Source organism: Dermacentor albipictus, chromosome 2 (assembly GCF_038994185.2).
Source record: "Dermacentor albipictus isolate Rhodes 1998 colony chromosome 2, USDA_Dalb.pri_finalv2, whole genome shotgun sequence".
NCBI lineage: Eukaryota > Metazoa > Arthropoda > Arachnida > Ixodida > Ixodidae > Dermacentor > Dermacentor albipictus.
Genome location: NC_091822.1, coordinates 62,285,057 through 62,309,972, shown reverse-complemented (window position 1 = coordinate 62,309,972; position 24,916 = coordinate 62,285,057). Strand labels below are relative to the sequence as shown.

Here is a 24,916-nt window from a genome sequence, read left to right as displayed (position 1 = left end):
TTCGTTGCGCTAGTTAAAAGTATATATCTTATGCTGTACATTTCCCTTGTGAATTTTATTCATCATATATGCTTTATCAGCTACTCAATAAAGTAGTCCACGCTATTCCTACTTCCTTTCGTGTCCTTCCGCACTTTTAGGATCTCGCTGTTTCAGCATTTACTCAGTGATGTGCTAATATGCTTGTTTATTCGTGTGCCTTATAATCTATTATCCAATAATCCTTTATTCCTCCACTTGGAAATAAATTAAGCCAATTGCATAAGGCATGCTCTAATTAACATTTGCGTTGCGTAGTCGCATTGATTTGTGGTAGTAATTGTAGTTATAAGTTGTGTTCAAAGATTCTTGTATACTGTGTAAGTTTTATAAATGTTGCAGTTTATCTGCTCATATGAACTTGCGATAGGAAAATATTTCTTGATTGCATCGATGTGTATTAACACTTTTAGAAGACTTTACATGGCTTTTACCATTGACGTGTACCTGTGCGACCTAATATGCACAAAACACCTATATATTCCTCATTAAGTGAATTCACTTGTCGTTTGCCTCATCCGGGAGACTCAGGCTGTGAAGTTAAACTGCCTCCTTCAATGAGGTCTCGTAACTAGTGCTCAGTAAGCCTGGAACTTGAGTGCCTGATCCTTCGAGGTCACACGAACTTTCTTCAAGTGCGAACGTGATTAAATGTTGTGTGCGTGTATAATATATATATATATATATATATATATATGCACAAGGGGGAGCGGAGGGTCCGTAAAGCGTGTCGGGTCCGGGCTCCGACCTCCCCCCGCCCCTTGGACAACTGACAGCTTTCCTTGTATAGTTGTCACACGGGCATTAGTCAGGAATTCGGGAGCGTAGGGACCATTCTTCCGAGTAAATAGCTAAATGTTAACAGCGCAGGTCAGCATGAAAAGTGACTCGACGAAAGCTTTGGTTGCAAAGCACCACGCCACCCAAGGCAGTCTGGACGAATATGTAGGGCTGAAAGAAGAGCAGTCGTAGCTTCGTTGATTGGTGGGAGCGCAGTGAAGTTCCCTTTGCCCGATTCGCTGGACGATGAAGGCGACTGATACATTTTACACTTCTGAATAGCCACACCGCGACGATCGCCGATCCGCACAACATAAAGGCGATTCGCAACTACGTCACCGAGAAGATGGTGGACGTCGCCACTGTAGACAGATCACTCTGCATTTCGAACAAAATTTTTAGCCGAAATCTGCCTAAATGCCTCTTCATTTTTATATTTTCTTGCAGGCTCCACGCAGCTCTCAGATTGTCCTAACTGCAACAGGTGTGTCAATCAAGGTGCAGCACCTCACCCTTATGATCGTCCTTATGCTGATCGTGACGGCCGTGACAATCGTCATTGTGTTTCTGTTCGCACGAGGCGCCAAATCACCACCATCGCCACCGTTCTGCAAGACTGAGGACTGCCTCGTCCACTCGTGGCGCCTCTCTAATGGACTAAACCGCGACCTCGATCCATGCCACAACTTTAGCGCCTACGTCTGCTCCGCTTGGTCGCCTTCGAAAGGCTACCTAGCGTACTCGAACTCGGCCATGGATGACGTAAGGAAATCGTGGTTTCCGCATTTCTACAGCGTACTCAGCGAAGGGATGAAAAGCATTAGTGTGGGCCACAAACCAATGGCCATGTACGAGTCCTGTATGGGCAACCGATCACAGTACGGCTCGAACTTGGACATCTTCTGGAAGTTCCTCAACGAATGCAGACTGTCCTGGCCAGAGAAACCCACGCCAAGTAACACCAGCGCCCTGGACGTACTGATGACGCTAGCATTCAAGTGGCAGGTCCCGTTATTCTTCCAAGTGCGCGCTATGCGCTTGTCCTCACCGAATTGGCGTTTCATATTAGAGCCCAGTTCCCTCATACCAATTTTGTATAAGCAGCATCTCACAGTCAAAAGCACCGGCGGATACGCGAAATACTGGGCAACGTTTTTCTACATCCTTAACCGAAACTACACTATGTATGGGGTCGATACGAAGTTTATCAACAGGACTATGGTTATGGAAGGTGACGTCTTCAGAAAACTGCTGAACGCAAGGCGTCTTCAGGTAATCGAACCAGCTCTGGTGCGAATCACTCGAATAGGACTTCACACTCCGCCGCTGGCCTCCAAGCTGTGGCTACGTGCCTTCAGACAGACCGAGCTTGAGCCTGAAGTGAAGCCCAACGACCAGGTTTTCATCGGCGACGTAGAGTTCTTCAGGACTATGGCGAGCGTGATGTCTTCGTACAGAAGAACCGAGCTGCTGTCCCTGATCGCCTGGTCTTGCGTGCAGCTGTTTGCTCCGGCAGCGGATATCCAGCTGCTTGAGAATCGGTACGACCAGGGCATCACCACATATCGGCCGTACTTCTGCGAGCGATTCGTCGAGGCCGCCTATCGCCTCCTGGTGATTGCGCTCAGCTCCGTGTCGCGCTTCACGCCAGCACAGCGCGCCGCCGTCAAAGCAGGCTTCGATAACTTGGTGTCGGCGGCTGCGGACGCGGCCAACGCAACGCAATGGCTGGACATTGAAAGCCGGACTCTCGCGGTCGAGAAGCTGCGTTCGACGCGACTAAAGCTGTGGCCCCCCGAGCGTTTCCTGGAAAACGACCTGCTCGAGCGTATGTACAGTGATTTTCCCAGCACTGAACTTTCGTTTGCCGAGTACTGGGTGAAGACGAGCCGCTGCGCTGCTAAGATGCATGACCCGCACGCTGACATCGACGTCTTCAGCTTCGCGGTCAACTACGCACTGCCGTACGTGCTCTATGACCCCTCCAGCGGCGACGTCAAGGTGGCCGTGGGCGCCATTGCTCCGCCATTGTACTATCCTGGCGGTACCGACGCCATGTTCTACGGGGGTCTGGGCTTTTCCATGGCACTCAATCTGGTCGCGTCCGTAGACAGACATGGACTGCTGTGGACCCCGAACGGCACATTCGGCCACTTCTTTTTGTCCAGGTAAGCTTCACTTCAGTTCAGTTTTATTCCTTAAAGGCCCAGGGGGTGTTGCATAAGGGGGGTGTTGCATAAGGGGTGGGATTACATTTGTAGTGAGGAAAACAAACAGAGATGGTGATTTAACATTGAAGGTGATCTGTTACGCGTTCTTGAAAAGCAGGTGTTGAAGCGATGGCGACGATGTCATGGGGTAGGCCGTTCCAGTCCGTGGCTGCTCGAAGAAATAACGAAGCTGAAAACGTAGTAGTACGTGATAGTGGGCGGGCAACTTGAAGGGGATAACTGGTGCGGTGAGATATGCGTGATGCGGCGGCGATATACGGTGCTTGATTGAGAGGAGGATCCCGTTATTGATGCGGAAATAGGTATTCTGGTATTCCTTTTCTTTATTGGCGTTTGTTCTCAAGCACACTTTTCATATTTAGGGATTGATGGGTTGAGTCATTAATTTGGTTAAAAACCCCATGGCAGCACTAGGACTATAAGAGACGCCATTCAGGAGCGCTTCGGATCGATCTTGAGCTCCTGGGGTTCTTTATTGGACGGGTAAATATACAGGGCTTTAGTTTAAAAGCAATCCATTTGTTTTAAATTTCAGAGCGGCAAACAGCATAATTGTAACCCATAATCTGAAATACTCAATGAGGCGTTAATTACTTTTAAGAGATATCAATACATCTGATTGTACAAATAACATAGCTACGATAACTACCTTTTATTTATAATAGTCACAACATATTGTAGCCAGCGATATCGCAAGGCATGTGCACTTTAACGAATTCTCAGTATTAAGCTAGTTTCTGCACATTAATTTTCAAGGTTTCCAACTAGATGCATTGGCGTTCCAGTTACTTCTGTGCTTCAAAAACAGCAATGCCTTAAAAAGGTAGGGAGCAGCAACAGGGAATTCTTACCGCAACTTTGACGGTGCATATGTGGGAACCTGTGCCACCCTCAGAATTCCTTTTATGTCAGCATGCCTTGCATATACATCGTGTCCCACATAACATGAGCTAAGAATTTAAAACTGAAAGGCACGTCGGAAGCGAATTGAAACGAACGCATACTATTCGAAATAGCCTATAGTAACTCAGGCAATTTTGTTGTTTGCCCTAGAACTGACTAGCTAATTACTTTGATTAGCCAACTGTTTAGTTATTGGCGGAGAACCCCAAGTATGATACCTAGATTTGTAGAGCACCCTCAGAAACTACCGATCGAGTTGTTTTCTTTACGATACGTCTCCCGTAGTCCTTTCTTCCGGGTTGCAAAGAAAGCCCTCGAAATAAGGAAAAAGCTACGTGACGGAGCACTTGCGCAGTGGTATCGTGCTGCTCTCAAGCGTGCGTTCCGCGAACAAGGTCAGCTCTCGTCGGATGACGGGGAAAATGCATGCTGCTGGCCGAGCGCTGCCGATGAGATAAAGGAACGCCCTGCTGCTTCCTCGTCGTCAGTCACGATGCAGCTGACCTTGTTCACCGATCGCAGGCTCGAGAGCAGCACAATACCACTGAGCAAACGCTCCGTCAGGTGTTTTTTATTATATTTCGCGGGGTTTCTTTACAACCCAGAAAAAAGGACTACGTGAGACCTATCGTAAAGGACACAACTCGATCGGCGGTTTCTGAAGGTGCTCTACGAATCTGCGTATCATACTTAGGGTCCTCGGCCAATATTTAATAACTTGGCTAATTAGACTTTATCAATGAGTTACTCATGGGGAAAAGAAAATAATTGTCTGAGTAACTATGGTTTATGGTGAATAGTATGCGTTCGGTTACATTCGCTTCCGACGCGCCTTTCATTTTTAAATTCTTGGCTCAAATTACGTGGGACACCCTTTATAAACTCACTAGCTACAATCCGTAGTATTAAATATGTGCCGTAAAGAGATTAATAAAAGCGGTAATTACCGTAATTATGGTAATTATTGAAACAGTCGTTTTGATTTCTCGTAGGAGTAATGGACCGCCTCATCTTGTGATTTAGGTCAAAGGTTATTATAAAGTGTTGTTTTCGGGGGTTTTAAATACCGAAACCAGCATCTGAATATAAGGCACGCCATAGTGTGGGACTCTGCAATAATATTTACCAGGTGTGCCTTTTTAACGTGCGCCAACGGTGGGAACACGGGTATTTTTGCAAGTCGTCCCCATCAATATGTGGCAGCCACGGCTGGGATTCCATCCTTATGCTTAGCCGCGTAACGCAAAAGTTGGTAAGCAATTATAGCAGGTAGTAATGATCAGAATTGTGCTGTCAGCCACAGGCAACATGTTAAAATTGGCTGCAATTACAAGAAAAAAGCGCCTTGTATATGTGGCGTTCTTGTTTGTTTTTGTTTTTAGCACCATACAGTTTTTTTTTTTATTCACGCTTGAGATATAGCGAAATTGTAGTCCTTGAGCTGGATTACTCCAAGAAGCCACTTTTCTCGCACGAGAAATCGAAGTGCATAATATTTTATTCGACAGAATATGAATAGCTAACTTTTAGAATATTTAGTTTACTACACATATTGCAAATTAGGAGGTAGTGAAAAGTAGCGAAATTCACAAATTGTAGTCGGTGGGTTTGCAAGTCATACCCACACTGTTAGCAAATGTTGACGATGGCGCCGTAATATGCGTCGCCACATTTGCGATAAAACTTATTGTTCCGCTTCTATTTTTAATAAAACGACGTTTTATACACTGAAGCACAAATGTAACTGCAACGCCAATGTATTTTATCGCCAAATTCGGGATTTAAGTACTCAAAACTCGTATCACCCTGAAAATTCAGACCAAGATGGTACGTCTTGCCATTTAACCGGCTACAGATTAAATGGCAAGACGTAGCAACTTGGTCTGAATTTTCAGGGTGATACGAGCTTTGAGCACCGGCTACAGTTCGTAAATTTCGGCAAGTGTTGTAAAACCTTAGCATTTAGTGAGAAACCCGATCAGTGAAAGTTTTTCAATTATTCGATTGTGCAATGCGATTTCTCGTGCAAGCAATGTCCACTTCTTTGAGTAATCCAGCTCAATGACTGCAATTATGCTTTCTACCCCAGGTGAACTTAAAAAAAATAATTCTGCATAATCTTAAGAAAAACACACCGGGTATAAATTTGCGAGAACGTTTTTGCATTTGGTCTACATCGAAATGCGGCAGCCGTGCCCGATAATCATACGCGTGACCTCCTCCCCTTCTGCAGAACGCCCTATAACCACAGCAACGCACGCCGTTAACGCCAAAGTATGTCTTTTTTCTGCCATGATATATCGTTTCAATATCTTCAACCACCTGCAGCTCTTCCGCGAAGGCCTTCGAGGAGAGAGACAGCTGCCTAGCAGCTCTTGACGGGCACGCCGCAAGTGGTGGAGACAACACCCACAGCATAACCGGCGCGAGGGCCAGCATCTTTCCCGAGATCCCCGCTCTCGAGGTTGCCTACGCGGCGTACCGCCGCGCAGTCAGCGACAGGGGAGACGAAGCTCTTCAGGGAATCGTGGGGGGCTTTTCGGGAGACCAGGTGTTCTTCATGACGCTATGCTACATGACTTGCACGCGACCCGATGCCGTGGGTCCGCACACAGTGGACTGCAACAAGGCGGTGCGCAGTTCGGAGGCCTTCGCCCGGGCATTTCATTGCCCGCCCGAGTCTCAGATGAACCCCAAGATGAAGTGCAAATTCTTTGGGTGAGAGTCGGGCACTTCCGATGGACTGCGATAGGACGTTCACGTGGAGTCGAACGACTCACCTTCATATGGCGTGTACACATACAGTTGTGTGCGCAACATTGAAAGCGATGCCGTCGTCAGCCATGTACTACATAGGCACTCTCTTATTTCGTGTCTGGACAGACATTATAAATCACGGGCTCTCTCTCTCTCTCTCTCTCTGAGGATTTAAATGTAAATACCTATGATGTATTCGTTGTAAAGCTTCGTTGCGCTCTAAATTCAGTGTGAAGATCTTAATGAATTAACTTTAGACAAGACGGGTGCCACCTGACGCTAGCTTTAATTTTCTATATGCAAGTCGCGAGATGGAACGCTGAAGCACTTTATGAATACTTACGATGTCTATAACGCGATGTGGTTGTGACTGCTCGGAATTTACAACGTTGTCACTTCCTTTTCCCTTCTTCGCCTTTTCTTGTCTTTGTGAAAGCTAGCTGTTGCTGTATCCTTTACTGTACAATATATATCGCTGATGACACGGCTTCTCGTATGGCGCAAATTAAGTAATTATGCACATGTTGCTCCTTCATAGCTAAAGCTTCCCGAGGACTGCATACCTGCCCATGCAGAAATGAACTTTGCGGTGAAAGCGTTAATAAAGGAAAGGAATGGGCGTGCAAACTGCTCTGTGCTAATTATTCTCTTGGCTTAGTTATTCTATTGCTCACAATACAGAAAATAGAACAAAGCGCTCCCTGCAAGTGACCGCCACTTGTGCATTTCGCAGAGCTTCCATTCGAGAGTTAACACAATCTGATTCACTGAATCACTGGCTACTATACCACATTTTTCTTTTACATTTACCGCATTGATTTGTGGTTGATGTGGTTTGACCTACCAAGTTAACACGGGCCCACCGAATGGAAACGCCGAGCTATTCCTATTGCTTGACTGTGGGTATGACGCTGTTGAATTGACGCCACGTAATGACTCCCAATTTCTCTGCGCTAAACTTCTGGACTCGGTTTGTCGCTGCATAGCCACATATATTCGAAAGTGCCTGTAAATATCTCGTGCGGCTGCGCCACGACGTAAGCGCCCCCTACCGCATACGGTCGCGAGTGGGCAGTGCCCTCTAGAGAACGTAAGGTCTTCTCACTGTACCCTCTCCCCTTGAGCTACGTCAGCTAAAAGAGGCCCACACTGAAGTTCCGTGCAGCGTGATACGAAGCTACGAGCGGCGCAGCTGTGTTGAAAATGAGACGCGGAAGACCGAGTGGGCAACGACAGCGATAACAATTCGATTAGTTCCGGGAGCCTTGCTCTTCATTGGATAGTTTCGGGTTAAAAAAGTCCTCGCACGCTGCGACATGCTTCCGAGCGCATTTTTTTTCTAGACGTTAGCCGTGCATGTATTCTCTGCGCTTGTGCTGCGATTGCGGTTGTGTGTCCTGCACGCCCTCATTGCCGCGGGATGTGGATTACGTTCATGCCAGGACATGCCCAATAAGTGTTGCGTGCCCAATTGCTGCAGCAATAAGAAATAGGGACCGAAAAATCAGGCGTTCATGTTTCCGCAAGATCAATGACAGAATATTGGGCGAATGCTAAGGCAAGGAAGAGAAAAGCTGGAATTCAGTGGAATAAGGCAGCTGTTTCTTTGTAAATAGTTGCATGAACATTTTGTGTCTCCATTGCTAAACTCATTTTAGGTGTTGTAAATATGTGGACTCGAAAGCGAAATTATTCGTTTAGAGCATAATCTAGACTGGAATAAATATATGTGTCCCGAATGTGAAGAAGGGCACACTAGTGAAGTTGTCATGAGATATGTCTTATGGTGCAGTGGAAACATTTTGTTGAAGAACCTTTGTGGTCACATGAACGGTAAACTTTTTGACGCCGACGATAAATCAAGGCAGAGAGGCTACTCTGAAAAAGAGGCCAGCACTGTGACTTTTCAGTATAACCCATGCTCCCTGTCATCATTTACCCGAAATTTGTTCTCATTCCTAAGGTTGAACCGTTTGAATATTTATGGACGGGTTTTTAATAATGCACCGCGTAAATACTATTGCATTAAAAATAATATTGGAACGCCCTCTGTTCTCTGCGGGCTATCTGCTCAACTATGTCTAAAAAACCAATAAGTGCGTTCTGGTTAACGTTGCCAATAAGGGCGCGCTCCCTTCATTCAACCCGTATCCCCGTACACGCCGCCGGCCTCTTCTCCGTGACGTCACTCGCCGAGCGCTCAGGCTTTCTCTTGTCAAGGCGTTGGAGTGGGGCGCTGCCGCCGATAACCGTCGCGAGTGGAAAGGGGGAGGCGCATAGGAACCAGTAGGAACGACAGAATATGTGAATGCACGCGGAATGGCGCTGGCGCATACCTCCATGCCCACACACTTGTCTGTTCACTGTTTTCATTGAATAACATGAAACCTGACTTTCGACGCTAAATGTTAATCCCAAATTTTCTCCGTCTTGTTCAGAGATATCAGCCAGACGTTGCATATCACTTTGCTTGTTAGCAAAGTTCCTACTATGGTGCCCGCCTGCTTGTGTGAGAGGCTAAACACAATATCACATCCTTCTAGCGCCCTTTCCATCAATATCAAGTACACCATGAAGAGCGGCTGGGATACTGGTCACCCTTGTCTCAGTCTCTTGGTCGTATTACCTTCTCTTCGCTCATCACCCCTTCCCATTCAACACAAACGGTACTTGACCGGCCAATGATCCGTGCCATATGCCGAGAAACACGTAACCCACGACAGAAAAAATCGTCGGTACGGCAGCCTCGTTCAGACACCTTATCTGTTCTTCCACCGTGGTACCGGCCCTACTTGGACTCTTCCACTGACTCCATATGTCGGACATCTGGCATCGAGGAGGATTACTTGGAACACCTAGTCCTCCAGGGCGCCAGTTTGGCCCCACGACAAACCGAGGGCACTACACTTCCGCCAGCATTTGAGTTTCGAAACGAAAACGGAGTGCGGGAACCGGCTGTGGTGGTGTCTATCGCAATGCGCGTAACGAACGCCAGGCTGGCACAGTGGTGGCGTATGACTTGGCAACGGCACAGATTCGCCAACTCTGAAGGGAAGAGATGAAATTCAGTGTCTGCAAGTCAATGTCTGTGCACCAGGTCGGGCTGTGTGTACAAAGGAACGGGGGTCGGGACTCCTCCCTTTTATATTTTCCCCCTTTTTTATCGCCATGTATATGTTTATACGGCAAGGGCGCTTTAAAGCAGCCCGCCCGTTTTAAAGGGATCAGCCACAAATCATTTTCATCATCACTACTAGCAGATAGCACTACTATCACTATGGAAACAAAACCTCATTGTCCTGAATGTTTATAGTCCCCCTAGGGATAAAAGCCTAGCAGCAGCTACACTAACATGCAAAGCATATAAAGCTGCAAAGGATGCACAACTCGTGCTGCTGGGAGATTTGAACGCGCACCATTCAGCCCTATCACAAATGTCAAAAGAAGGGCACTAATCTCTGGGAGACTGCTCATGACCTTGGTTTTACTATACTTGTTGACCCTGAAAGACTAACACGCATAGGCAATAGCGTGAGTCAAAACACCTCGCCCGATTTGACCTTCACTAGGAACATAGACAATGCCATCTGGGAGAATACCGAACTAAACGTTGGTAGCGACCATTACATTCTCTCCATTACGGTACCATCCAGAGGCTACATGCGAAATAAGCTGAAAATTAAGCACACTGAATGAATGGGACGTTTTCCAGTATGTTCGCAATGGACGTGAACCCGCAACCATTACAAACCTTGAAGAGCGGATATCCAGTCTTCTCAAAGACGCAGCAAACTCGATCACGAAGGTAGACCAGGAGGAGGACGGCCCGGCTCCTGATGCTAGACTGGTCCACCTGTGGTCTGCGCAGCAGAGCTTGCAGAAGCGCTGGCTCGCGCGGAAACACAACCGTGGCCTACGCAGACGCATCGCGCAACTCGAACGGGATGTCGAGAAATACTCACAACAGCTCAGTCAGGAACGCTGGCAGCAGCTATGCGACTGCCTTAGTGGCCAGCTAGGGCGCAAAAACGGCTGGTGCCTGCTTAAACACCTACTTGACCCCAGTCAGAATAAAACAGCATCACAAAAGAACCTTCAGAGGATTATACACTCTTTCCCGGGAGATAATGATGCCCTTTTTGAAGCTCCTAAAAACCGCTGCTTTAATACAAGCACCAATATTCCTCTACCCGTAGCTTATACCGGAAAAGAAAACAGGGAATTAAACAGCGAAATTATGGAATCTCAAGTACGCGCTGTGATAAACAACCTCAACACTACAGCGGCGGCTGGCCAGGACCGCATTATGAATAAAATGCTACGGAACGTAGACGATCAGTCGGTTACCGAAATCACCAATTTTTTCAACATCCACTGGAAAGAGGGAACTATACTCGCCAGCTGGAAACATGCAAACCTAATTTTCATACCCAAACCAGGCAAGAAGCTGGAGCTAGAGAATCTCCGCCCTATCTCCTTAACCTCTTGCCTGGGGAAGGTTATGGAACACGTAATTCCTAACAGGCTAAACGAGTATACTGAAAGCAATGGGCTGCTGCCCCATGCGTTGATAGGCTTCAGATCAAATCTGTCGACTCAAGACATTATGTGGCAAATTCAGCAAGATATCCTACACCCGGGCCCCATAAGACCCACCCGTACGATTCTAGGGCTGGACGTGAGTAAAGCGCTTGACAATGTGTCACATGCTTCAATACTCACAAATCTAGCCCAAATGAATGCCGGGAAGCGCACTTATAGCTATATAACAAGCTTTCTCAAGGATCGCACTGCAGAAATACATTTTGGGGACATTAAAAGCGGACAATTTCGATTAGTTACAAGGGGCACCCCTCAGGGTGTGGTCCTATCCCCCTTCCTTGTTAATGTGACTATGCGAAACCTGCCTCCATTACTGGATAGGATCCCGCATATCAAACACTCCACTTATGCCGATGATATCACCATCTGGACCAATATCGGTTCCGATGGAGAAATCACGGAAGCATTACAAGCGGCCGCGGATACCGTACGAAATTTTGTGCGACGGAATGGTCTATCGTGCTCGCCGACAAAATCGGAGCTTCTCGTCAGCGAGATAAATCAACCAAACACGCCACCGAAAGGGACGCCACCTCACCTATACGAATCATTATGGAAGACGGCCCAGTTCCGCCCGTACTGACTATAAGAGTTCTGGACATGCTAAATCAACATAACACACATAATTCTGAGGCGATTGCCCAATTACAGACGACAGCCCGCCGAATATGTGGCCTAATCAGACGAGTAGCCACACGACACCACGGTATGAAGGAGGCTGATATCTGCCATCTGACGCAGGCTTTCCTTTTCAGTCGAATTGTGTATTCCTTCCCTTACTACCACTTACGCCTTTCTGACAAGGAAGAGGTTAACAGCGTCATTCGCACAGCTTATAAAGCTGCTCTTGTTCTCCCGAGCTACGCGAACACTGAACGATAACTTGAGCTAGGTATATGCAATACCATAGACGAACTCGTGGAGGCCCATAAAACAGCCCAATGTGAACGACTCTCCAGCACCGCAACTGGCAGGCTCATTCTAAGTAAACTCGGGCTGAATCCCGTTATGAATTCAGCAGGAAGAACATTACTCGGTGCGGTAAAACGCCGTTTGGTTATAAAACCGTTACCCAAGAACATGCTCCCTGGGAGACACGACAAGAGGCGGTCTGCCAGAGCCAAGGCCCTTCAAGAAAGGTACAAAAGCAACCAGCACACCGCTTATGTCGATGCAGCAAAGCAAAATCACCAAACTTACGTAGTGAGCGTCGTGACCGGAGAGGGAACTATCCTCAACGCCGCGACCATAAAAACAGTGTCCACCGTGGAAGTGGAAGAGTCTGCCATTGCTTTGGCCATCGTGAATCCCACCATGCAAACTATCATAAGCGACTCAAAGAGGGCAATAGTCAACTTTTCGAGAGGCAGCATAGGCGTCTGTGCAGCGCAAGTCCTACGCGACTTTACAAATGAAAATACTGTAGAACTCGTATGGGTCCCTGCCCATTCGGGGAATCAAGGGAATGAGGAGGCGCACTGGGTAGCCTGAGGTCAAATCAACCGGGAGGTGTGTACCTCAGACTCGGATCCAATGGATGAGGCACCGACGACATACCACGAGATAACAAACTACTACAAGCAAAAAAGGCAAATCTATGCGCCTCCAAACGCAAGTCTCACGCGAGCGCAAGCCTCAATCCTGCGTCGAATCCAAACTAACTCGTTCCCCAGCCCACATTGGCTGGCCATAATTACCGACGGACAATGGAACCCAGTATGTCAAAATTGCACAAATCAAACAGTGGCTACCCAAAATCACATTCTTTGGGGGTGCGAGGGCTTACCCCCTCCCAGGTCGCTCCTGCCAGCTCCCTCACAACAGACGTGGGAGAAGCTGCTCAGAACGCCGGATGAAAAACGAAAAAAAGCCCTCGTTGCCTGGGCCGAAAGAGGCGCTCCTCGTGAGGGGCCATCGTAGGACTCGGGCCTGCCAGATAACTGAGCAGAATCTCATTAAAGTTGTTCCCACCACCTTGCCCTTCCACTCTGTGAAGGATGACGAGCGAAGCTGTGTATGTGGACCTCTTAATGGCGAACTGCATCTCCGCCGTGGGTCGGGCCGGTACTGCACTCTCTTCGGGATCGGCCCATGTATGGGGAGTGGTTAACGCATGCTTCACCTCCGCCGTGGGTCGGGCTAGTACTGCACTATCTTCGGGATCGGCCCACGATACAGGCTTGAAGCCTGTATCGCCACCGCCGCGGATAGTCCACTATTGCACTATCATCGAGGTCGGCCCACGTATGGGCAGTGCTTAACGCCTGCTTCGCCTCCGCCGCGGCTCGGCCCGGTATTGCACTTCCTTCGGGATCGGTACACGTATGGGGAGTTCTTAACGCCTGCGTCAACTCGGCCTCGGGTCCCCGCAGGGGCGTCGGCGTCGGCAGGCGTTTGGTGTGTTGCGCCACCACGTACCCGCGCACACGAGGGTTGGACCCTCCCGCGTGTAGCCGTGCGCGGCTTCGCCGTGTCTGGGGAAAACGGGATCCTGGGGGTTGAGCCGATGCTGGGTGTTTGGACCTTTAAGGCCCCCTGGCGGAGGCAACACACCCCTTTGGCCTCTGCTTCACATAGACGGCACCCCCGGACTGACCCACCCTGGGGAAATCGGCAGTCGCATTTTTCTGTCCTCCTCTCCAATCTTCGTCTTTTTCTCCCACTTTTCCATCTTTCCTGTCTTCTCTTCACTTCTAATTACTTCCGTATTTCCTGGCGGCCAGGGTTAACCGTGTCTAATATATCCAACCTTGGGTATATATATATATTAGGTTATAGCGGCGATGCATGGCTGGCGTCTGCAGGTATTCTTCCAACCTTGTAGCGTCCGCTTGTTGGGCTCGGTGGTGGGTGGCCACCATCGCCGCCGAATTTCCCTGCTCTCTATGGCAAATAACTTTCCTCCGCTACCTGATCGCTCCCTGAAGAGGGGGCGCACCGATGAGACTTTCACTTTCTTTATGCAGCCAAAACAATCTTTCCCAAAATACCACGTTGTACATAGTCAGAACGATAAGAAAACAGTCAGAATGATCTCACCATTTGTTGTAGCTAAATCTCTCACTGAAGCAATTGGCCCAGGCTATAAAGTAACGAAGATGGGAAGTGGCGATCTTCTTCTGGAACTCCGCGACAAAGTGCAGTATGACAAACTGTCGAAAGTTGTAGCATTTGGGGAAATTCCCGTCTCAGTGGGCCCACACAGATCAATGAACACAGTGCGCGGGGTCGTCTCAGATGACCTCCTTGAACTGAGCGAAAGCGAACTGCTTGAAGGATGGCAAGACCAAAACGTAGTCAAAGTTCAAAGAATAACATTGAGGCGAGATGACAAGCAAATACCTACCAAACACATAATCATTACTTTCGGAACCTGCAACCTACCTGAAACAATAGAAACCGGTTACTGTAAGCTTCGCGTGAGACCGTATATCCCAAGTCCACGTCGATGTTTCAAGTGTCAGCGCTTTGGGCATGGGTCACAGAACTGCAGAGGACGTGCTACTTGTGCGAAGTGTAGTTCTTCTGAACACGCTTCGGACATCTGTACATCAACAAACCTTTCTGCCAACTGTGAAGGAGACCACCCCGCCTACTCTCGATCATGCCCTACTTGGAAAAAACAGAAACAAATCATAGAACTGAAAGTAAAACTGAACCTATCATTTCCAGAGGCACGTAAGTGTTTCGCACTCCGAAATCAGTCCAGTCCTTCCTACACCGATGTGGCGCGCCGGGGGGCAGCGCTACATCTTCAGGCGGCCGCGCAAGTCACACGGAGTGTGACGGCGGTTGAGCCATCAGCCCCCCTGGCGGGAGCAGCCCCGGCTCTTCCGCCCCCTACGACGAAGGGCCAGCAGACCTCCGAGCCTGCCGGTCCCAGGGCCACTGCTCGCGCAGACAGGCCCGAAAAACTCCCGAGAGTGCCCGCTGAGCGAGCGTCATCCAGCGCCTCTGACGAGGCGATGGATGTAACAAAAACTTCGCCGGCGTCTCAGACGCCGAAGGAACGGCGTTGCTCCCTGGAGCGCGCCAACGAAAAAGAAATACCCCGCATCAAGGGGCCTGGAAAGGTCCCGTGAACCAACCTAAGTGATATCTCTTGACACACAGCACATAAACACAAACAAGATGGATACACAATTATTACACTGGAACGTGAGAGGCCTGATCCACAACCTCGATGATATCAAAGAACTCTTACACAAATACAATCCAAAGGTGCTGTGTGTTCAGGAGACACATGTTAAATCTACGCAGACAAACTTTCTTAAGCAATACGCTATTTTCCGGAAGGACCGACATGACGCTGTTGCATCGTCCGGCGGTGTAGCAATAATAGTAGACAGAGGCGTTGCTTGTCGGCAACTGCAACTCCGAACTCCTCTTGAGGCAGTTGCTATCCAAGCAGTGCTATTCAATAAACTAGTTACTATCACGTCCGTATACATCCCCCCAAGTTATCAACTCTCTAGCACAACATTTCAAAGCTTTATTGATGAGCTGCATCACCCTTACATAGTCGTCGGTGATCTAAACGCGCATAACCCACTGTGGGGCGATTCTCGCTGTGATGCGAGAGGACAGCTTGTAGAAAACATCCTGTTCTTTTCAAGTTCCTGCTTGTTGAACAAGAAAAAGCCAACATTTTACAGCTCTTCACACAGAACATTTTCTTCGATAGATCTAAGCATAGCGTCTAGTACAATTGTGCCATATCTGGAGTGGGATGTCATTAATAACGGTTATGGAAGTGATCACTTCTCCATCGTTCTAAACCTTGAAAAACAAAGTGAGTGTCATGCACATCTTCCTCGATGGAAAGTTGACTCAGCCGACTGGACAAAGTTTCGCGAACTAACACAGCTGCCCTGGAATAATATCTCTGAACTTAGCTTAGACGACGCAGTAGCATACATAACAGCGTTCATTATTGAGGCTGCATCAGTATGCATTCCCCAAACAAATGGGTTGCCCTCGAAACGACGTATTCCATGGTGGAATGAGGAGTGTAGGGAAGCCAGGAAAAAGCATAACAAGGCTTGGAGCCTACTCCGTAACTCCCCAACCACAGAGAATCTGATTAATTTCAAGGCGATCAAGTCGCAAGGTAGAAGAACGCGCCGCCGCGCTAAACGAGAAAGTTGGAAAAACTACATAAGCAGCATTAACTCGTATACAGACGAACGAAAAGCCTGGAACAGGGTTAACAAAATAAAAGGCCGCGAAACTCATCCCTTACCTTTATTAAATACACAAGGAGACACTCTGGAGGATCAGGCAGATTGTCTAGGAGCACATTTCTAGTGCATCTCATTAAACAGATACATTCCTAAAATACCAGCGACTAGCAGAACAGATGAAATTGGGTTGGAACAGCTCATCCAATGAAGCATACAATCGTCCATTTGGAATGGCTGAGTTCCAGGCCTCACTGAACTGTTGCAACAAGTCCGCCCCAGGAAGTGACAGAATAATGTATGAGATGATCAGACACCTACACCCTCAAACCCAAGAAACACTACTGTCACTCTTCAATTCTATGTTCTCCGCAGGATACATTCCGTTTGCCTGGAAAGAAGCAATCGTAATCCCCATTCTCAAAGAGGGCAAGGACCCTTCCTCAACCGACAGTTATAGGCCTATAGCTCTGACAAGTTGTATATGCAAATTATTTGAGAAAATGATTAAGCGTCGCCTCATCCATTTTCTTGAAAACAACAAGATACTCGATCCCTTACAGTGCGGGTTTAGAGAGGGTAGATCCACAACATATCACCTTGTCCGCATCGAGACAAATATCCGTGATGCCTTTGTCCACAAACAGTTTTTCCTGTCCGTATTTTTAGATATGCAGAAGGCATACGATACAACCTGGCGTTTTGGAATCCTTCGTGATCTGTCTGAAATGGGAGTTAGAGGCAACTTGCTATGCGTCATTCCGAGTTACCTCTCGGATCGCACTTTCCGTGTTAGAGTTGGTAACGTTCTGTCTCGTCCACTTACGCAAGAGGCTGGTGTTCCACAAGGAGGTGTGCTGAGGGAGGTGTGCTCTTTATTGTCAAAATGAACTCCATTCAGACTGCCATACCACATAGTATATATATATCCAAAGCAAGCGAGCAGCGCCACAGCGCTAGCAGGAGTAGACGACGCCGGGGTCAGTCGTCTGTCTTACGGTACTCCTCACTTGCGTCATTCCGCTTTCGACACACATTTCAATTTCCCAACTATAAGTTATTCAGATTTCGCAAGTCGTTTCTAAATTGATATTATAAGTGAACAACATTGAAAACATCATCTAGTATCAGTAAGTGGTCGTTTTTCTGGTATCAGTGGAATTGCCATTAGAATCCAGGCGGCGCTAGCGTGACCTGCGAGAACCAGCCCCATTGGTCCTATGCGAATGCCACGGGCTTGTTACGAGCTATAGCAGAAGAAGAAGAAGGGCAACGGCATTTCCGATTGCATATCCTAGGCCCTGCGATTTGCGAGCACAGCAAGCAACTGAGCGATGCTTCCGAGCTCTCAGCATCAAGCCGATAAGAGCAAGAGGCGGCGTCGCCCTCGAAGTAACTCCGCAAGCTCTAGAGGACGTGAATTTTCTCGGAGCTCCAATTCCTCTGGCGAGCTTGAAGGGACGCGCCAGCGTCCGAGCGTTCCCACTCAAAGGGCTACCGCGGACGCCCAGTTCGATTCAGCTCAAGCAAGAGGCGCGACCGCCGCCACCGGATCAGTCGCCGAAATTCCTGTGAACGAACCTCCTAAAAGTAAGCGAAGTCTGTCGTTTTACGATGGCGTCCTAGCCACTACACCCGACATCACCAGACCTCAGGAACAACAGACCGGTAGCACCGAACATGGCATGCGCAAACGGGGCATCGATTCTACGACTGAATCACCTTTTTCCGTAGAACCAGGAGCCACCGACGGGCGTCCAAAACAACCTCGAGCAGTCGCCGAAGGCGATGTCCAGCCTCCTCCAGGAGAACGCCACACCTCGCAGCCGACACCGGCACTAGAGTCTGCTGCTGGCGCTCGGTCGATCACAGCCCATGTGACATCTTCCACATCGAAAAAGGAAGCAGCCGAGACTACCCTGACGGCCGAACTCCGCAATGCAAAGCTACCGCCTGGTACGGTTAAGGCGAGGACACGCTCCGGCTCTACCGTCACTCTGGCGGTGCCCATCGACGCGGCCTCGCGAAGCGGACACTCGGGAAAGTCGTCGCCGCAAGACTCGGGGTCCCAGCGCGAGCCTTCGTTCTCGTCCTTCATTCAAGGTCTCAAGACGTTGAGCGCAGAACGCATTGCCGAGCAGCGGGCCAGGCAACGAGGAAGCAAGTCTTCGATCTGGGACTCGGAACACGTGAGCGAGCTGTTTCTTTTCCGCGTCCACGCCGTACGGCACAGGGTCAGCTGACAGGGTGCGACCTCTGACAATCGAAAAGGTGTAAGATCTAGTCGTAGCAATGTGCGACGTATCATGGGAGTCACTAAGTTGCGAATCCAGCGCTGTATTTTTGAAAGCGAAGCTTTTTTTCTGCCCCCTCTCACGACTTTTCGGGCGCTGCTGCTGTGAACTTCTTGCCGCGCGTGCCGCTGGGTTTCTTGCAACGCTACCAGATGGCACTAGCCTCCGCGCATGCCTACGGAACCTACATGCAAGCTCTGTTTTATGGTGGTGACAGCCTTTGTAAAGGTACTTACCGCCACTAGCTAGATTAAGGGGTTACGCTTTCCGACAACTTATAATATGTGGGAAGCAAAATGGCGAAAAAGAAGCCAACAGACGACCTTGTCTGCAGCATTTGGGGACGCGAATTAATTAACTTTTACAGCGAAGCTGTCAAGGGCTACTTTCCCCACTACCATGTCCGCGCGTAGAAAAAAAAAAAGCCCCACAATAGGGCAATGCCGGGCCGACACGCGGCTCCCTACATTTCCCGAGGCCTTGTCTCGCCGTCACGTTGATTTTTTTTTCTCTTTTGAAAGCGAACTTTTCTTTGCCTCTTCTCGCGATTTTCCGGGCGTTGCTGTGATGGTCTTGCCGTGTGTGCCGCTAGGTTTCTTGCAATGCTACCAGATGGCACTAGCCTCTGCGAATCCCGAATGTCACCGCTGCGGCAGCGTTCAACAGTTTGTGCGTATGGCACGTGCTGTGCCTGCTTTCCTGTGCGACAGAAATGCGGGCGCTGAGCAGTGGAGGTCGCGTGCTGTGCTCTGATAGTGTAAACTTTACAATCGTCCATAACCTGAAGACAGCCCTCGGAGCTGGCGTCTTAAGCGTCCCGACAGCATGCTCGTCAGGAATGCAGAAGGAGCAGGTAAACACGCGCCAGCAAAATGGCTGCAAAGCATGCACTCAGCGTCGAGGACAGCCAGGCCCGAAAGAATGGTCGCGCTTATCAGGAGCGCCTTCGCTGCGCAGCGAAACGTGGTGGTGACGCCGAACCTATGTATACAATGCACACTTTCAATTATATTTTTTGAATTACGCGCAGTTCTTTAATACCATTTAACATTTCTGCCACGATGCGATGTGCCACGTGAAGCATTGATAATGATCAGTCCTCTCAGGCATTATATACAATGACGCGCAAAAACGTATCAAGCAAACACGTCTCCCTGTGTATTCTGTTGAATACGCAGACAAACAGCAGCGGCGCAAGCAGGGTGACGTGCAACATCAACTCCCCCCTCCGATACTGGTCTAAACACTGAAGAACTTACGCACTCGCCGCCAACCTCACCGCTAATAATCGTCAATCAAAGCAATGCCGTGTGATGCCCTCGGGCCCCGAGGGTAATGAAATAAATAAATAAATAAAAATAAATAAATAAATAAATATATAAATAAATGAATAAATAAATATATAAACCGCATACAAAGCTTTGCTTATATCGATTACCGCAGTGCACGGGCTCCCCATCGAAGTTTTTTCTTTAAAGCACGTATGTACGGAAGGATGACCGAAAATTTTTTCGAGCACGGAAATCGCTAGAGAGCCTAATTTTATTCGGACTCCGCTCCACACTGTGGAATTTCAGCGGCCCGTGTCATAATTCCCAGGACTACTATACCGACTGCTCCTTTAAGGTGGAAGGCAGCGGGGCTCGCAGTAACAAAATGTTTTTTTTTTGTCAATCCGGTGGCTCAAAAATACCTCCGATGGAGCATGCTTGTGTGAAAAGCACCGCAGCGCGTGCGACGCACTACCTAGAAGTGCTCGAAGTTGAGAGTGCATAATCAAGCACGTCGTACCAAACCATAACGGCTGAAACCAAAGCATTAGGGCTACTGCGCCTAAACCTCGACCCCAGCCTCCATTATGTCACCGCGAACAGCACAGGTACTGCTGGTTTGCTGACGCGACAGCTGAGTCGAGCAAACACTGGCTGTAAGCATACAACAAGCAGAGGCTGAGCGCTATGGCTACCGTTCGCTGGCTCGTTCCAGAAATCGCTGGCAATATACCGCTGCCGCATGCAAGCACTGAAATTCCTGCCTATAGATCCTTGCACGACAAGCTCTATCCTCTTCACCATAGCGCACACAATTCTGTCACAGGGGAGCCGCATAGCGAGCTAAAAATACCAAGTAGTGTCAACGCATAAGCCCGGTTTTCCTGGGCAACCTCGCCAGCTTATTTTACAATATAACTCATGCTATGATTCCTCTGCAAAAGCACGCAAATCTACATAATGAAAGGTGCGAACAACAAATGGCCTCCGTCATTATCAATGTTTCTCGGATTACGTTCATGCCCGATCGGCAGGTGTAGTAATATTCACGTAACGAAAGCAAAAAATAAATTGAAAATCGCATCTGCCTTCTTTCTGGTAACATACACGCGCCCTCACTTTTTCTCAGCATGTAATTTTGTTGCCAGGATTGAGTGAGATATTTCTTTCGTGCTTCATTTTACAGGGGCAGCGCGGTTCACGGATAGTGGTCAGAGTAGCAGGGATACCTATCACAAAGCGGCAAATCCTCCTCATGGCCATCTTAATTTTCATAGTGACAACCGTGACAGCCGCCATCGTCATCCTGTTCAGACGAGAGCAAGAAACTCCTCCGACAAATCCGTACTGCAAGACCAAAGATTGCCTCGATCACGCCTGGCGCCTTTCCGATAAACTAAATAGCAGCCTCGATCCCTGCCAAAACTTCGGGGCTTACGTCTGTTCCGCTTGGTCCCCACCAAAGGGCTACCTTGAGCACTCTAACTCAGCCATGGATGACGTACGGAAATCTTGGTTTCCATTGTTCGGAAATATTCTTAGAGAAGGCGCCAATATAATTCGGGTTGGTCACAAGCCGCTACTCATGTACGCCACATGCATGGGCGACAGTAAACAGTACGGCTCGAACGTGGAGATCTTCTGGAAGTTCCTAAACGAGTGTAGACTGTCGTGGCCGGAAGAGCCAGAGTCAAGTGACACCAGCGCACTCGATGTACTGATAACGCTCGCGGTCAAGTGGCAGGTTTCACTCTTCTTTCAACTGAGACTACTGCGCTTGGGACCCGCACCGAATTGGCGTTTGAATTTGGATCCAGCTCCACTTGTACCGCTAGTGTACCAGCATCATCTCACGATCAAAAATACCGGCGGATACGCCAACTACTGGGCTGCGTTCTTCTACACTCTCAAGGGAAGCTATGACAAGGACGCGACGATAAACCAGACGCTCATACAGACAACCATGGTGTTGGAAGGGGAAGTCTTTAGAAGCCTCCTATTCGCCATGCGTCCACTTGGAGTCCAACAACTACTGGTGCCAATCGAAAAGATTAAATTCTACACTCCGCCTCTGGACTCGAAGGAGTGGCTACGGGCATTAAAGCAATTAGAGCTTCAGCCTGAGATGGAATCCAACGACCAGGTTCTCATAGCCGACAAAAACTTCTTCCAGACCATGGCGGCCGTGATGGCCTCGTACACGGACACCCAGCTGCTGTCCCTGATTGCGTGGTCTTGCGTGCAGCTCCTGGCACCGGCAGTGGATTTGCAGCTGCTGAAGTACCGGTACGACCAAGGCGTCATACTTTACCGGCCATACTTCTGCGAACGTTTTGTCGAGACCGCCTACCGACTCCTGGTGGTTGCTCTCACCTCTGTGTCGCGTTTCTCAAGACAGGAACGAGCCCTCATCTCTGCGAACTTCGACCACCTGGTTGCAACCGCCAGCGCTTTGGTCAACGCCACAGACTGGCTGGATGCCGAGAACCGACAACTTGCCGCTGTGAAGCTGGCTTCGACACGCCTGCAGCTGTGGCCCCCAGAGCATTTCCTGGAGAACGAGGCACTCGACCGAATGTACGCGGCTTTTCCGAGCGCCGAATTGCCGTTTGCGGAATATTGGATCCAATCGAGTTGGTCTGCCGCTGATACGTACCGTTCGAGTGCCGATATCGACGTATTGAGCTACGTGGTCAACTACGAACTGCCGTATCTCTTCTACGATGCTGCAAGTGGCGCCGTGAAGGTAGCTGTGGGTGCCATTGCTCCGCCCCTGTACTACTCAGACGGGACCAAAGCTATGTTCTACGGAGGACTCGGATTCTCCATGGCGCTGAATCTCGTCGCATCCATGGACAAACAGGGACTGCGGTGGCATCCAAACGGCACTTTCGGCGACTCCTTTTTGTCCCAGTAAGCTTTTTTAGCATAGTTTCGCGAATGTGATGATTTTCACTTTTACACGGCAGGTTATTCCAGAACAACGCAGACAGACTACTTTCCTAATATGATAAACATAATCAACCCATTATTTTTGCTACATAAGTTACAGCTTATGGAGATGCGCCATCGTTGGCCATAACACGGTTGTTTGAACTAAGCTAGCATTTGTAGGTAATTGTGCGAAGAAATTTCTAGAATGAGTCAGGATATCATTTTTCCTGTAATAATAGACGGATGTTCGCCTATATTGATAATCGAACTGGAAGAGCTAGTTTCTGAACTGATATATGACTGAAGAACTTTATATCGCGATATGCTCTCAAGTACGCACGACTGCATTTTGAAATAGCTGGGAAATGTTTACAAAGTGAAGCCACCCAAACACTATACGAAATTCACATTTTAGAAGTTATCTGAAAGCGCATAACTGCGTCCACAATATTCAAAAGTGGATGTTTTTTACCAGAATTTTTTTCCGCTAAACGGATGCGAAAGTGCTTACTTAAGAATCACAACGGCAATCTGAAATGTCCTGTTTTACTTAGTGCTCTATGAACGCCGCACCTCCGTTTTGTTATAACAATCAAAGATTACAGTACTCTTCTTTACAGCGCCGCTTCTCGAGCCTTCGAAGACCGGAACGGCTGCCTGGCGACTGCAGAGGAGGCTCCCGTCGTCGACTCCCCCACCTATCAGACCCGACCCGGCTCCAGGACCAGCATCTTTCCCGAGATTCCCGCGCTCGAAGTGGCCTACGCAGCGTACAGGCGTTCCATCAGCGAAAGCGACGACGACAGTCCGCAGGGTATTTCCCGGAATCTCTCGGGCGATCAGGTGTTCTTCATGACTTTGTGCTACATGACGTGCAGCCTTCCCGGAGCCGTGGCTCCGCACATGGTGGACTGCAACAAGGCTGTGAGCAATTCGGAGGCATTCGCGCAGGCTTTTCAATGCCCGTACGGATCAAAAATGAATCCCAAGAGGAAGTGCACATTCTTCACAGGATAAGTTGGGGCTGGAAAGGATCCAAATAACGCGCGATGTTTACCTCGCCACAAGTGTGAACGTACACAATATGTTTATCAGTGTCAGAAAATATACCCCTTGCCTGGACCTTGCAATGCCTTGAAATTGTGCTCGCCGCATTTTGCAAAGCAATGACGCTCTTTGCATGAGGGCGTCAGCAGTGCAACTGGCACATCGTCTACGTGCCGTGTTCTGGCGTACGACGCACTCTAAGATACTGACGCGTTTTATTTGGACGTTTCATGGCGGTCGCGTTTGTTTGTTTTTACTTCCTTCTTATTGCCCGTTCTTTAGCTCTCTGACTTCTTTTGTATTTAAAAATTTTACGTTTAGTTAGCAACAGTGTGCCCATCTGGGTGTGTCAGACGTCGAAAAACATTGACGTCATCTGCCGCGTTTGCGGGCTGTGTGCACTTTTGTTTAATTTTTGTTTGCGAAGCCGTATTCATGAACGTGTTTTCGCAGACAATGTCCAATGTATTTCTTGGCTGTGCTTGAAAGGAATTTTTATTTCATCAAGATTTTCTGTGTGATTCGCGGTTGCCTAGCGTGCGTTTTCAATGCCCGTCTGCCCTGCACCATTGAATATTCTGCGGTTGGCTGAAGGGCACCTGGTGCACACTTACGAAAGGCTTGAAACAGGCTGATATTTGACAGGTTTGAACTGCTTCCCGAGCCAAATTATTCGTATCATTTCTCTAGTAACTGCCACACACAGAGTTCAGTGAATAAAACTTTGTTTTTGTCGCATTCTCTTGCAGCTCGATTGGGGCTCTCGCAGCGCTCATTAGCGGTTCTCGAGGCATATGAAAACAAACTTAGCGCGTTGCACATTGATGTAGAGTTCGCGCACGAGTCATGAATAAATTTCAAAGCTGAGGATTATTTTT

General features: G+C 48.6%; 1 protein-coding gene across 4 annotated transcripts in view; it reads left to right on the top strand.

The window, feature by feature from the left end:
• LOC135908988 (endothelin-converting enzyme 1-like) overlaps positions 1-24,541 on the top strand; it is a 31,965-nt gene extending 7,424 nt beyond the window's left edge. The window contains exons 1-3 of one of the 4 annotated variants that reach the window (XM_065440849.2): positions 17,766-18,681; positions 21,244-22,970; positions 23,612-24,541. In XM_065440849.2, the coding sequence (XP_065296921.1) occupies positions 17,827-18,681; positions 21,244-22,970; positions 23,612-24,008 (2,979 nt within the window). In that variant the 5' untranslated portion in view covers positions 17,766-17,826 and the 3' untranslated portion in view covers positions 24,009-24,541. Of the gene's footprint in view, positions 1-1,266; positions 2,988-6,281; positions 7,317-17,765; positions 18,682-21,243; positions 22,971-23,611 lie in introns of those variants that run through there. The other 3 variants (XM_070533638.1, XM_070533639.1, XM_065440850.2) reach the window with 3 other exon arrangements.
• Positions 24,542-24,916: the final 375 nt, after the last annotated feature.